The sequence below is a fragment of the Lissotriton vulgaris genome, chromosome 3_1 (assembly GCF_964263255.1).
Source record: "Lissotriton vulgaris chromosome 3_1, aLisVul1.2, whole genome shotgun sequence".
Lineage (NCBI taxonomy): Eukaryota > Metazoa > Chordata > Amphibia > Caudata > Salamandridae > Lissotriton > Lissotriton vulgaris.
The window spans coordinates 1,250,621,087-1,250,636,412 of NC_141689.1; the positions used below are offsets into that span (position 1 = coordinate 1,250,621,087).

The following is a 15,326-nucleotide window of genomic DNA, read 5'->3' on the forward strand; positions in this document are numbered from 1 at the left end:
TTATGGGGCCATGTGTTTCTAATTAGACTCCTTTCCTACACGAAATCCCAGTATTCATTCAGAAAAAGATGAGTTATTTTCTTTTTATATGTGACCCTCACCCACTGGTAGTAGTGGCATGCTTCATCATTGGCTCCACCCCAGCCCCTTAAAGCCAGGTTGTGCTCAACTGTATTCGAGGGAACACTTTTTATATTATTCCTTTTCAGGGAATGCTACAAAACATAAATGGTCTCATTTTGATAAGTGGATTTTAGTATTATTCCTTAATACAATATACACATACATATACCATTTCATTTTTAAATGTAAGCACAAAAATATTTTGGAAAATGTAATCATCCTATTTACCTTAGAAAATGTTAAAAGAAACATCAGGACAAAGAAATTGATAAAGTTACTTTATTTTCAATAAACGTTTAATTTTGAAAAATATAAATTCTAAAATACTTAATCTTCTTCATATTTTTATTCCTGAAAAGTCAAAATAGAAAGCTTCATATAATATTAGAATAGTAAAATGTGAAAAGACTTAAATGCTGTACATCATTGGAAAAAATAATATTACATCAAAATGCTTTTATTCATGTTTTATTTTCCTCTGCTGTGGTCAGAAATGTTGCTTTAAAGTATTAGGTAGGTATTTTTCTCTCCCCAGCCAAACTGCTCAAAGGAAAAAATATGTATGTGAAAGCGTATAATGATTACGAAACAAAAGGCATGGATCTTCACATTTTCCACTATGCTAGCAACAGTTTAAGGTGAAATACAGCAGATTATCTGCACAGTACTAAGACATTTCATGCATAGGACAGCATTTCCTCCATCTCTGAATAGTTTATTGGAGACCCTTACCCATGAGAATAGCCATATGCTTGGTAGATGTACTGTAATTGCTTTGTTAACTAAAAGGGATGCACGCTTAAAAAAAAAAGTATATTGTTTTTCATTATTAATAAGTTGCATTTAATTTTAATGTTTTCTAACAAGCAAATGCAACCGTTTATGTTGCACCGTTGCAGATGCAATGCCTTTCCAGACCTGTCCACTTCAGTAATGAACAACCACATTAGGGTTGAATGGCGTCACAACATTGAGCTGTGCATAATACTGGTTAACCCCTTCCATGCTCATGACGGAACGGTTCAGTCATGAGCGTCGGTTGAGCTGTGCTCATGACATTACCGTTCCGTCATGAGCCGCTAGGCTCATTAGAACCTTCAGAACAGCGCGAAAATTCGCGCCGCGCTGAAGGGGTTAAAAAGGAACTTACATAATGTAAACAGATAGGGTAAATCTAGCAGAATGCAAACCCATACCAGAAAGAAACAACATACTTTATTTTTCTAACAAGTATAAGTCGACTTTAAACACAAAGAATCTCTGCGGAGATGAGGAAAAGAAGAAGATGTTAGAAAACCTATGCCAGTCCTTGCTGCTTCTATTTTGAATTTGAATGTGCCATGCTCTTCAGATGGATGAAACACAGAGGCATATTAGCAAGAACCTCGTTAAAGTTATTGCAGTTTTAGCAGCAGGAAACTGCCTCTAAAACAGCGATAATCGGCTTGCTAATATGTTTTATAAAATTCCAATAGTAGCCCAGGTTAGATGTCCTGCACATCTAACCTGGGCTTCTATTGGAAATCTATAACGCATATTAGCAAGCCCATTATCGCCGTTTTAGCGGCCGTTTCCTGCCGCTAAAACGGCAATAATTTTAACGAGGTTCTTGCTAATATGCCCCTTAGTGTCTACAATTCCTCCAATGGTGAAAACCTTGTTTGCAGGAGAAGAAAGCCTTGGGAACAATATTCTAAACTTCAGCTGCATTTAGGAACCTTTTTAACTGTAAGGAACACAGTACAGAAGAAAGATGGAAATGTTTTGCTCCACTGAAGAATGGCGCCAACTTCCCTAAATACTATACTTTGGCTGATACTGATTTTCTGTTGGTTTCATAACTAATTCAGCAGTCAATGCATTTTAAGTACATTAAGACTAGTTACAAAATGGAAGACTTTGTTGCGTAAGGTTGGTCACCAATTAATAGCAAACATGGATGTGAAATATAAGTGTGTTTGTAGAGAGAAAAGAGACATTAGCAAAACAATGACTTTGGTAGCTGATAATGCATGGCAGGGTTCCAAAACGTCCGGAGGCAGCAAAGCCTTCTATTTAACAGCAAAATGGGAGCCCATTTTTTTTAGTTCCATTCCACCTTTGTAAATACACTAGCTATAGAAAGTGCTCCGCTCTCCTATGTCTCTGTTTTTACAGAAGAAAAACTGAATTCAATTATATTGCACACTGTATTATTACTTGATTACATTTTTAACATTAACACTCCAGCATCAAAATACACTGTAAAGAGGTCCATCAGATTATTACCAGTGCAACTTTACATTCTCTTGAATGTACTGTTGTGGAATGGTGTTACTAGGAGCCAAACCTGCTCAATCTGTATTGATCAATGCTAACAAGGGGGCCGATTAAGATGGCGGACGGACTTTGTTCGTCCGCCATCCTGTCGTGGCAAGGGACCGTCTGCCATAATGGCGGAGGTCCAGTGCGCCGAATTAGGATGCACCCGCCACATTGGCGGGTGCATCCAGCACTTTTAACATTGCGGCGGGCGGTCTGAAAGCCCCGCCTGCCGCAATGCTAAAAATGCATGTTGTGTGTTTCAAAGCACAACATGACAGGCACTGCGCGGTGCTTGCCATGTTGTACTTTGAAACGCAGGGGGATACCATAGGTACCCCCCATGTGCACCCCGCACCCCCGCCCTCCTTCACCCTGGGGGCCCGCAACGGGCCCCCAAAGCAAAGACCGTATGCCTTTCCGTGGCAGCATTGCCCCCACGGAAAGGCATTCCCCAAAGCCCATCCTAATATGGCTGGCGGTGTCTGATAGACACCGCCACCATATTAGACCTTTTCCGCCACGGTCGCAAGGCGACCGCGGCGGAAAAGCGGTGGATGGTCTTTCCGTCCGCCGCGGTCCCCCCCGCCATTGTAATATGGTGGGGGGGAAATAGGTAACGGACGGGCACGGATGGTGGACGGGTGGCAATCCGTCCGCCATCCTAATCGGCCTCAAGGTTTGCTTCCTTCACTCTGCCACCCACCTTCAAACACAAGTCGCTGACAATAACTGTCTGCAGTAATGGCATCTGTCATTTGTATATCAGTATATCCATATTTCGAAGGGCAAGTAAAAAAAGGAAACATAATGCAAAATAGACTGAGAGTAGTATCATTTGTGTAGCAATGAACTTTGTAAGGGCATCGGAGAAACCAGACTTTTCAAGCAATAACAGGCTCTTGTGGGCATGCACTCTACATGGTGCACAGCACAATAGGGCACAGGAAGATATTTTTTCTGAAGATGTGATATTAACTTTCTGACATCGATACTGCTAAAGAAATAAAGAATTAGTGTTTCATTTTTATGGAGTTTTTCTACAATGACTGATTTTTGGTTCTGATACACTTGATGTCCTTGGGAGATATAGAATCTAACAATTATTTTAGTATACTAGACTCATATTCTGGGATAGGCAGAATTTGAAGACATATGGTAGGAACTATTGGAACTATTGGTATTCCATTTAGTTTAGCGGCTTTACCTCGTAGAAGACAATATGCATGGAGATCAAATATTCACTAAAAATAGTTAATCAGAATCCTGTAAGAGCAACTAAGATATTTCTATTGATGCAACAGTTTCTAACTTCAGTCACCTGGCAGTATAGACTGCTAACATACTTTGATGTTCAAGCGCGTCAGCGGACCCGCACTGTGGTCCGATTGAATCTAGACATCGGTCTAATTATTGCGGATCTTTGAAATCATCGACCGCTTAACAACGAAGGTCATCCAGCCCACGTTGCCTCCACGACTGTCCTACCCCGGATAACTCGACAGTCCATAACCGCATTGAGCCTACGCACCAACGTGACCAACTCTGCGCTTTAAGGAATCGAGCCACACGAGCTTTAACAGCCCAAAGCGCACAACGATCCTTTACGCCCTGCGCCCCCACCCTCGGCGGAGGCGTACATATTATCTAAACCAGGCAATTAAATTGTTAAGTCCTGAAGAAGATCCCTTTGTAACTAGAGCACGGGATCGAAATGTCGACTCCTTTGAGTAGACATACGTTTAACCATTGTACATTAATGTGTGTATGTGCTACTCCGGGAAACACTGATAACATTGATTCTAAACAGTGCCCTGATTGCTCACTTCCTTTGCCTGAAGTACCTTTTCTTTCCACCACCTTTCTTTCTATTTTTCACTTACCTTTTCAGTACGGTACAGGACTGTGCCTTACTGCAATGAAATGTTTTGTTGCTAAATGTATCTGAACTTTCAGTACTTGATCTGATTAATAAATTCCCTGTCCGGCTGGACAAGGAAAGAATATATAGCAGCCTATTGTGGTCTATATAATATAATTGTATGATTTTGCTTAAGCTTCGGACCTGTGTTTTCCTTAACTTAACATACTTTGATGTGACATAAGAAAAAGAACGCTAGAACAATATACGGCTTCAGATAGACACATTTAAAATACTGTGATATTTAAAAGGTGTGCTATGTATGCTGATCCAGAAAGAAATCATTACTCAAATTTGAAATAGACTTCTTTTTATGATTAGAAAGTATTGCCTTAGTTGACAAATAATAACTGTATTACCTAGAGGTCTAGGATAAGCTGTGCATTTTTTTATCTTTTACCAAGGCAGCAAAATTTGCCATAGATTATCTAATTAGTTTTAAACAGTAGTATGCTTTTCTATAATACTGTATATAACCAACTATGTTCTCATTCTCTAAGTGATTTTTTACTACTTTTAAGCGTTAGAAAATAGTATTTGGTAAATAGAGAAATTCCCTGTGATGAGGAAATCTATACTTATATACATAGTGCCCTTTATAAATTTTTGAAAGGTACAACATACTACAGGGTGTGCAATAGAATTTAAAATGCAACTACTATGTGCATTACTTTATACTTAAAAATAAATTGTACTCACATTATGGATAAGTATTACTTCTACAATATTTACAACGTTTAAAGTTTCTTAGAGAAACATCAATCTAACAATAAAAACATATTTAATTTAATTTCCTGAAAAATGTAGTAATTATATTTTGTGTCTGTTTTTCTGCAATATAGTTTGATTAATTGTCCAATGTGGCTTTACAACATCCTGGTGGCATTCATTTTAAGTTTAAGATATTTCATCTGCATCTTTAGTCACAGATTAATATAGAGGTGGCAACCTTCTGCCACCAACAAGCGATGTGTGTCAAAAACACTTTGGTCGATCAAGCATATGAAAAAATTTCATATGTAAATAGTGAATCCAGTCTTCTGCGGTCAATATTAGAATCTCCAAATATTTTCTCAAGGAAACTAGTTTAGCAAGCTTACTATATATCAAATAAAATCTGCACCATTTTCAAGTTTTAAAGGTGGTGTTGAACTTCTAACATCTTAAATCAGATTTTATCCTCCGATAACTCAAACATCTTTCAGATTTTCCATTATTGGTCTGTGGTAGGGGTGTCAAAATAGGTCCAGAAGAGCCCTGATCAATGTCAGATTTTTGGGGATATACACATAAGATACATTGCCATGCTATGTGTCTAGGTGGAACTCAATGATAAAGTTAATGTTTATCTTAAAGATTCGGCACTGATGTGGCCTCTTGCATGTACAGTGGACACAACGGGTCCATGCTATACTACAGGGGTTGTAGGAGCATTTACAAAGGTTGTTGGTGCAGAAGAATAAAACTGATTCAATTAGGGCTGGCAAGTGAAGTATAAGAGTACCATATGGTTAGGGGATTTACTTCAATGATGACAATAAGGTGAAATGAGGTGGCACCACTCCAGTCAGGTAAAAGCAGAATGTCACTACAGATTTAATGAACAGACTGTGCCTACATTGTTCTGCCATCCACATTTTGCTGGAGAGCATGATTGGTACCAGTGCTGACACCAACTACCATATTGGATAGTACAATAAACATGTTGATCCACAGAATGTTGCTGTGCTGCTTTCTCCCTCTGTGTCAGGTCCCCTTTATCCACTATCATGTATCCTATGTAGATCACACCTTCAGGATGTATACAGAGAAGAAATGAATATACATACAGTCAAATGGGTATGCACATAACATAATTTGCCTTAAAATACTGCATAAGAGGTCAAACTGTGAAAGTGGCCGGCATAATATTGCTGGTCCCCCCAGGCTCACATATTGAGTCATTTTGTTGCATTTCAGACACAGTATATAAATTTCAAAATAGCTTTGTTTAATTAAAATATATCTCCTTCATTGTTCAATTACAAGAGCTCTTTCTAAAAACGTAAGAAAGTAAGTCATTGATGCCTTCAATACAGATGAGCAAAATGTTAACAATTTGATTATGCATGCGACCTGTTAAGATTTTCAATTTTAGTTTTGTTTGCTTAAATCATAATATATACAATACATTTGTACAGAAAAAAAGCCTGGCATCTACAAATAAGAGGTAGACCTACTTAGTACTATAAGTTTCCTGCTGCAGGAAAAAAATAATTTTCTTTACAGTCATTTTAAAAAAGGTTTAAAAAATTTACAAAAGTAAGTTGCAGGTTTTGCCCCATAATTCATCAGCAAAATCAAGGGAGGAATACTTTTCAACCTACTTATAAGACATGTCCATTAAAGTGTTACAAAAACAAGTTGCATAGCAAAGAGATAAGAGAAATTTGATACGAGAACATTGTCCACTCCATACTAGGAAAAACGTACCATTTTTACTTTCTCTTATTTATGCAGCAGGCTAAAGGATCAGTATGTGCAATGGCTTATTCCAGTAGCGTTGGAGGGAACAAGTATATTCCAAGTTGCGACCACACCTCTGCTTTGTTCGATGTGTCAAACTCCTGCTCCCAGGACCAATGCAGCTGGTTCATTTCAGATTCACAAAAAAATGTCAAGCACCTAAAACAATGCCCGCCTGATGAAGGGAGAGATTGGGATATGATGAATGTTGTGTCTGAAGGCCAAAGTCTTGTGGGATGGAAAAAGAGTCCATGCGTACTAAAAGTTAGCAGAGTACAGCTGCAACTGAGAGCGCAAGAGAAATCAGCAAAAAGTTAATGCTGCAGTTGAATGGTGGGTCGCAGAAGTACCTTACATTAGCAAAGAAAGGGTCATTTCATTTTTGGCTAATGACAACAAGAAGTTCAGTATCAGATGAGCATACGGGTCACAATGTTGTTTCTGTTCCCCTGCTCCTCCATAAATAACCATTGTCTTCGGGATCAAGTTCTATCCTAATTTGAGGCACAACTCTTACAGGGATTTGTGGAGGGCTGAAAAAAAGAAAAAAGTAGGCAATGAAAAACTATCTTCTTTCTGCACCTCATACCTCATGGAACTTCCTTAAAATACATTTTTGTTGTCTTATCACCTTCTGCCTTTACACTACAAACACAAATTAATTGATTTTTTTAGCATAGGACCTAGCTTGTTTATTTTTCACCTTCTGCTACAAGTTACCTTACAGACTACTTTATATTTATAAAGAAAGCTGACAGAACTGTGTATATTTTAACCTGGATGAACACACAAGTTTTAATCAGAAGCTACCTAGATATACACAAAGCTTGATGTCAAATGAGCCAGAAATGACAATTTTCATAAAACAGATACACTGTGTACAGGTACACAACGTGAGTATCCTAGAATTTTCGGTATCCCAGAATTTTCAGGTAAATGCATAATCTCTTTTATCTTGTGAAATACCTTCTCTCTGAAATATCTCCATACGCTAACCTGATGCTCATATTTTTTGACAACAAGTGCCGCAAAGGTATGAATATATATGTCCTATTGACACCTTCATTCAGATACTTGACATTGTAAGTGGGTTTAAATTGGCCAATTCTACTGTTTTGGTGTTCTAAAGCTTGTCCTTAAAATATATTTTATTGGATACAAATAACCAAATCTCAAAGGTGCAAGAATATATCTTCAGGTGGTTTGAAAATAAATATTAAAATAAAATAAGGTTGACCCATATCATGCCATAAATGTGCATTTTATGTAAACAACATTACGTTTCCAGGTAAAGGCCTTAGGTAAGGTAGCACAGTTCATACTTTGCTAAACCACTACAATGATTAGTTAAGAAATCCTGGTGCCTGGAATTAGGATCTATAGATATTTATGACTGAAAATGAAAATGAAAACTGCATAAATAATCTGCAAGGTGACTGTATTGTCAGAGTTAAAAATGATGGGAAATGATGGAGCCCAGACACAAAATCTACAAATGTTCTTGCAGGACCTTGTGCGATGCAACACAAAGCAAAAGAGAGTGGTTATTTATTTACCATTGGAAAGGCTGCGTACACAACTCTAAACTGTATTATGTTGAGTGAGCACCCATGCTAACTTTAGTAAATGTGGGCCTAGTGTTCCCAAAGTGGTCACTGGCAATGGTCCAGACTGGTCCAGTGCTGCTGCCTGGTGCCCCCTGTAACATGCTGTGCAACCCTTGGAATTATGTTCCATGCTTGTATACCTAGAGCCAGATTTACAAAGGTTGTGTGCTGGCCCAAAGCGATGCTAAGTGGCACCTGACATATACTATTCACTACTGGAAAGGAAGCCGTTTCTTAGCACAAAAAAATCTTTTTTACAGCTTTGCATCACTTTGCGTCAAGTAGCCTGATCTACTTAGGTAGCCAGGCTGGGCTTTGTGTTGAAAACTAACGTCTACTTTTAGCAGGCAGGAGAAATGTGTTTATTTCTTAAAAAAACAAAGCATTGCATGTGAACCGCATTACACAGCATTCATCCAATGAATTGGATCCTTCTAAGTTTGCCTAGGAATGTGCAAGGGAAGGGTGTGCTTCTAGTGCAAATCCTGTGCTAGATAGCACACGTTCATCTCAGCACCATGGTACAAGGATGTGCTTTGAAGAAGGCGGACTTGTTAGATTGCTAGAGCAGGGTACGACAGCAGCAGCCCAGTCTTAGTAATTAGGTGCTGCAAAGGGTGTTCTGCTTTATACAATGCAGCACAGCAGATCTGGTTGCTGTGCTGTGTGTAGCCCAGGTACATCTGGGCCAGAGTACTCAGAACCAATGGATAGGATCAGAACAGTCAGCTCCACTCCTGGCATTCAACTTTTGTGCAGTGGCGGTGCGTCCATTGGGGGCGTTGCCCCACTAGCCATGGACGCACCTGCCAACAACACCATGGCGAATTTAAAAAACGTGATTCATCTGAGGCTCTGAGCAGCGCTACCATCCCCGGCCGGGAGAAGCCCGACAGAATCGGGCAGCACAGAAGGGAGTGGGCCGTTGTTGGGATGACAACATAAATTAAAGCAACAGTTGGATACAACAGCCGTGCGGGGGATGGGGCGGCGCAAGCAGAAATTGCGTTGAGCATGAGCACTGCAGTAACTGTAACTCGTGGATTTCACATGCGCAGTGTGTACTACAGTAACTGTACACACTGCGCATGTGAAATCCAGGAGGCCTCAATATTTTGACTGGCATGCGCATGCGCACTAGGGTCCACCCCCATCCCCCATAGGAGTCAGAGACTAGATACACAGGCATGGGACCCGGGCCCCGGTCTCATCATGGGCAGATAGCAGGCTGTTCGTAGCCAATCCTGGCACAGTGGCGCTGTTAACGCTGCGCCAGGATTGGCTGCTGCAGCAGGATGGTGCCACGCGTGGGTGTTGGCTGCTCTGCTGTGGCCCGCAGTACATGGCCAATCACCTGTGGCTATTATCCAGCAAAGTCGAGGTGATTGGCCATTACTGCGCGTGGCCACCAAAACAACAACCAGACTACTAAAAGTGAAACTAACAACAAGTCTACTAACTAAGTGAAAGTAGAAGTAGACTGGTCAGCAGTGACACAGGACAGTAGCATAAGAGAGTGTGTCAGTCACAAGGAGTTCGTCCGTCATCATCGTCGTGAGACTCGGAGTCGTGACTCGTCGTTGTCCTGCTGCCCTGGCGTGGTGGTTGTTAATGTTAGAGTTTGTGGTAAAGGCTCTTAGGGTTATGTAAGTGTCCAAAACATCAGGGAATGTCTTACAATTGACGGCTTCAAAATTGTGTCCACGTTTCAATATTCTTTAATGTAGCAGGATGATAATGTAGTGCATTATGTTACATTCTGCGACAACTGGGCATACATGTTTCTGTATTGTAATACTTGCAAGATACAATAACATATCAGGGTTGAAATTCCTCCGTTAGTGCACTTGGAAGCTTGGAGACGTCTTAAAGCTCAAAAGAGGCAGAACAGCTCTCTTTCACACATCAGATTTTATCAGTGTTATTCACTTGCTTTGGAGTATTAAAAGTCCTGTATAAGGTGTTAGGCATTATTCCTTTGAAGGCTAAAAGGACAGTGATCGAGGCATTAACAACCTCTCGGCTGGATTACTGTCATGCCTTATACTTAGGCCTTACTAAACAACTTTGTAATACACTTCATCAGGTTCAGAATGCTGCAGCTAGGCTTCACTTTCATCTTCCCAGATGGTGTTCAGTATCTTCTACATTAAAAGATCTTCACTGGCTCCCTATACAAAAGAGGATTCAATTCAAAGTTCTTACACACATACAGGGGGCTATTTTCCACTCTGTTCCACTCAATTTTGAGAAGTTGCTTAAAGTCTACGCTCGGCCAAGATCTCTTAGCTCTCCTAATACCTCCTTGATCCTTCCCCTTAGATACAGCTCTTGGGAAGAGGTTCGAAGGGGTCCCCTCCCCCCTTTCCTTTCCCACCCCAACTTGGGTGCCAGTAACTTGGCAATGGCTTGTACTTGCAATTGCAGTTGTAAACATATATACATTCTTTTTCGAATGGGAAATAGAAGCGGAACACCACTTTCACACCACCTCATATTTGCAATTCATAAAAGGATCGCAAAGTGCTTTTAGAAGTAAGAAACACTTTCCTGATTAAACAAGTGTTATTTACATAAAGTCAAGCCCTTTTTCAGTTGCAAACTCTGTGATTTTGAAGAGTTTGCCATCGCAAAAGGCAGTGGCAGTCCATGCAGGTAAAGCGCGGTGTTAGGGGAAGTTGACAGATGATGGAATAAAATTAAATAAATAAATAATTTCTATTCTGTCTTCTGCCTTCCCCCCAGCGCTTACCTGCACCGACCGCTGCTGACAAAAGGGCTTTGTCCAAGAAGCCAATTGCCCGGAAACACATTAAGATGTTAATTAGTACAGCGGCTAACAAACAGTATGATAAAATTGGGAAATAAAACACTGAATGAATGAAGGAATATGCTTACAAAAATATTCATAAAAGACAAAAGAATCATGAAGTGTGTACTACATGTGTCCATGGGCAGCTTGGGAGAACTTCTGCCCCTGGTATATTTTTTTTATTTTAAGGACTGTAGCTCCTAAGAGTTACCCTGAGACACTGAAAGTGGGTGGGAATCTATTATTGTGTAATCCAAATACTAGAGTACTTCATTACTTGCTATCAGCAAACTAGAGGGCTTACAAAAGAAAGTCTACCGCTTGTGTTGGTACAGAAGCCACGGCAGAACTGAACTCCCTGGGAGAATATAGTAACAATAACATACCAAATGTTCGGATTGAGTGACTACATTGACCCCACTGCATTGCTAAAGCCCATGCAGTGAAGCCAAAAGATGCTGCAGGCAGCAGGGGCATATGTTGGGGAGAGTTCAGCCGCATGCACAGTTTTAACCATGTGTACGTCTTTCCCCATAAGGCTCTTCACTCTTTCTTGCTAAAACGTGTTTTTATTTACCTTGGCGCGAGGTATGACTGGAGGAACGGAATTTTCTCAGCACGACGTGTGTCGCTCAAGGAATGTCGGCGGATCTTCTCCTGTTAAAATACAATATAAAGGTACACTGTCAGTGTGTCAAAGCATGCTATAGCTACTGGGAGAGTGACAACAGTGTCTAGCAGTGTTCTTTTCACAAATGACTTTGCTACCAAGTGTATTTTTTGCACACCATCGGGGATTCTATAATCGATGCTTGAATTACGTTTGTAGTCTGATTCGCAATTACATGTGTAATTAGGTATTCCCTGCGGATTGAAAGCATTACACCTATTTAAAGTAATTCTGAATCACAGCATGTCTGAAATGGTTTCCACTGGCAAAAGTGTAGGGGTAACTATTTTGCATTTAAATACTGAATCCCCCTGGTAAGTGTAACTGGTGCTACATATGCCCCATCATGCATACAATGCCTAATCATCAGTAGTGCTGCACATTCATAACGACAGTTTCAAGGGCAGTGTCCTTGATTTAGCACCAAACTCAAAGCGAGGCCCTTAGTCTGCACTCTAGCCGTTCTCATACAAGCGCGGCTGCATGGTCCAATAAACATGCTGACAACAATTATGACACCGCAGTGTGCACACTAGGATGCATCCATTCGGCCTCCATTTACTGACTCAAGAGTTGTATTTGGATTTTGTGACCAAGCTCACACTTTCAATATATCTAGCCAAACGGGATTTTTTGTCTGCGGATTTGATCATTTTGCTTACATTAGACTGAAATTCAGATGGCAATTTGATTCTATAAGACAACACATGCTAATTTCCAAATTCCCCAAACAATAACCTTTGTTTCCAGAGTGGTGAGATATAAGATCTGTCCTGTCCTGTCCTGTCCTGGCATACGGCACTGCAGGTTGATTCTCGCAGTCCGATTGCTCATTTATGTTTTTGAATGGTTATATGGTGAATATGATATGGGAGCTTAGGCTGCATTTGTAGAAATGACTAAGAATGATCGTTATGCAGTGTTATGCAATCCTCATGTGATCCTGTCCAACCTACTATTTTTCTTTCAATTATGTAATCTTGCCCCCAAATCCCCATTGTCCTTTGTAAAAAATGCAGCTGATTAATACGGCTTCTATGGGAGTGGTGCGTCTCTGAAGACATGTTTACTCTGGCTGAAGAGACTAAAACTTTGGAAGCTCCTTGTGAATTCAGAACCCAAACCAAATGGGTGCTAGAATAGATCAATTAGTGCTTTGGATTTTAATCACCTGGGTAGCAAGATCTCTGCATCTTTTTGCTCAAATAACCATACCGAGTTCTGCCTATGTGGGGCTCATTAGTGAGGTGAAGATAGCCCAGTGGCACAGTGAGCATAGGGGACTCTTCTGGGCACAATAGGTGTGCCTAGACATGGGTTTTCTGCTTTCTGTGTCAATGGACTCAAGCTGCACTACACTAATGAGGCTCCAATAAATCAAAACTGTACCAGAGTTCCTTATGTGCGGGTCCCATATGGAGGAGACCTGGCCTGGTTGTATGGGCAGGACGGTTCCTATTGGAGAAGAACATGGTCTGGCTAGCATATGGCTGGTCTCTGTCTTTAGTGGCATGGTGGGCATACAACGATTGACTGCAATGCAGCCTGAGCAAATACCACAAGCTGAGGCAATGGCATGATGTAACTTACACCCCCGGGCTCACTCAGGAGCGTTGAGGCCAGGGTACTCTGCTGAGTGTGCCTTCTGGAGCATGGGCACCACAGCATCGTGGGGGCTGCGGGGGCCTTTGTTATACCACTGAGCTGAAGTTATTTCCAGCATTCCACTTATCCCTTTTTTGTTTTGTCATTGATTGTGTATGGGGCTCTGTGGTTGTAGTTTCAGGATAAATGTGTTGAATTTAGCTAGTGTGACACCGATAGGCCGTACCACAGAAAGGCGTGTAAGACAATTGGTGTGGCTACAATTTTAGAAATCTCTCTTGCGGAAATGGGGTGTCATGCCATGTTCCTGACAATTACTTGCTGGTTTCCATTTAAACATCCTTTGTGAAAGGTGGATGAGTCACACAGGGCAAATTAGCTGTCAGCGACAGTGCATTTCAATCCCATGTCCGCAGAGACCTTCGGCAAATCGAGGAGGGCGTATTGGCTCCAGGTTCAAGCTGTTGACGGGGGAGGGGAGAATACAGGAGGAAAAATCTGTTGGAGGATGGAGTACGACATTCAAGAGAAAACAGGGTTTACATGATGTTGGAGTGCAGATGTAAGACAGTGTCCAGGTATACAAGACATTAGAGGACCAGAAGAGGACTACAGGATAAACCATCTATATTTTGGGCTTGAGAGAAGGCTAAATGACAAATATATGGAAAGGAATAGCAGGGGGAAGGGAATGTGGAAGTGCATGATGTATGAAATAGATTTCAGGTTGAGACAGGTGTGAGTGAAAAGAAATGTTTGAGGTTTGTGAGGTTTAAGAGGTGCTGCACTTTGTCAATATTGTGATTATTATACGGACAGATCTGTTTTGATGGTTTCAGATAAAAGGTATTTTGCTTTAGACGTCAAAGTAGATAACTTTTGGAGGCAGCTTAGATTTTATTACAGTACATCTGAGGTCAAACTTAAACGGTAATTTTGTACACTTGACTGGAAGTTTTCTAGATATAGATCAACGTCTATTTGGTCAGGTTGCCATCGCTTTTTGGGTGATTGGCAGTGTATTGGATAGATTTGTGGTAAGATGGAGGACATTAGTGTTTTGGAGAATGATTAACAGCCTTTTTTGATAAGATTTAATAAAATGCCCTGAGGGGAAACATCCTTTACCACAAAACTTTTACAACGCTGTACCATTACCACGCAGGTTTTACAACGAAAGTCGTTACAACGACTTTCGCTGGAGGGCGCTCTAGGATAGGGAATAGTTTAATTTACTATCCAACACCTTCCCTACTATCCACGGGGACTGGAGTTGGAATTGTAAATTAAACTATTCACTATCCAGCGCCCCCCAACGCAAGTCGTTGTAACGACTTGCATTGTAAAACCTGCGTCGTAACGGTACGCGTTGTAAAAGCACGCGTTGTACCGTCATACATCCGCCCTGAGGCACCCTGTTAATGCAGAGGCGCTATATAAAATTGATAAATTAAATTAAATTAGAAAAAAGAAAATTGTGATCAAATGACTCAGATCATTTTGGACCCAAATGAATTATTGTATTCAGGGTGGATACGAATGCAAGGAAAGGAGTAGACCTCAGTCAATGGTAAGTGGAAGCACTCAGTGGGCTGGGATGGAGATGAAAGATATAAATAGAACTGTCATCTTTGTGGAAATTAATATTTCATTGGAACAACTGAAGACCTGTGAATGACATACAAAATACAGAATTGCTCCTCAAACAACATCTCAAGTCATAAGCTTTCTGTCTGTGAGTTGTAACTTTACAAATTCACATGCAAATTTGCACTTTCCTGA

At 40.6% G+C, this 15,326-nt stretch overlaps 1 protein-coding gene and 1 long non-coding RNA gene across 6 annotated transcripts in view; one reads left to right on the plus strand and one right to left on the minus strand.

Annotated features, from left to right (window-relative positions):
* Positions 1 to 202: 202 nt before the first annotated feature.
* On the plus strand, positions 203 to 2,494 carry LOC147727751 (uncharacterized). Its single transcript, XR_015309341.1, has 2 exons — positions 203 to 1,113; positions 1,255 to 2,494. It is a non-coding gene; the product is annotated as an uncharacterized LOC147727751 (long non-coding RNA).
* Positions 2,495 to 5,917: 3,423 nt separating this feature from the next.
* The window catches only part of SLC4A4 (solute carrier family 4 member 4), a 710,971-nt gene continuing 701,562 nt past the window's right edge, over positions 5,918 to 15,326 (minus strand). For all 5 annotated transcript variants that reach the window (XM_086961758.1, XM_086961762.1, XM_086961760.1 and 2 more), the window contains 2 exons: positions 11,847 to 11,926; positions 5,918 to 7,383 (listed from right to left, as the gene is read on the minus strand). In XM_086961758.1, the coding sequence (XP_086817884.1) occupies positions 11,883 to 11,926 (44 nt within the window). In that variant the 3' untranslated portion in view covers positions 5,918 to 7,383; positions 11,847 to 11,882. The remainder of the gene's footprint in view (positions 7,384 to 11,846; positions 11,927 to 15,326) is intronic.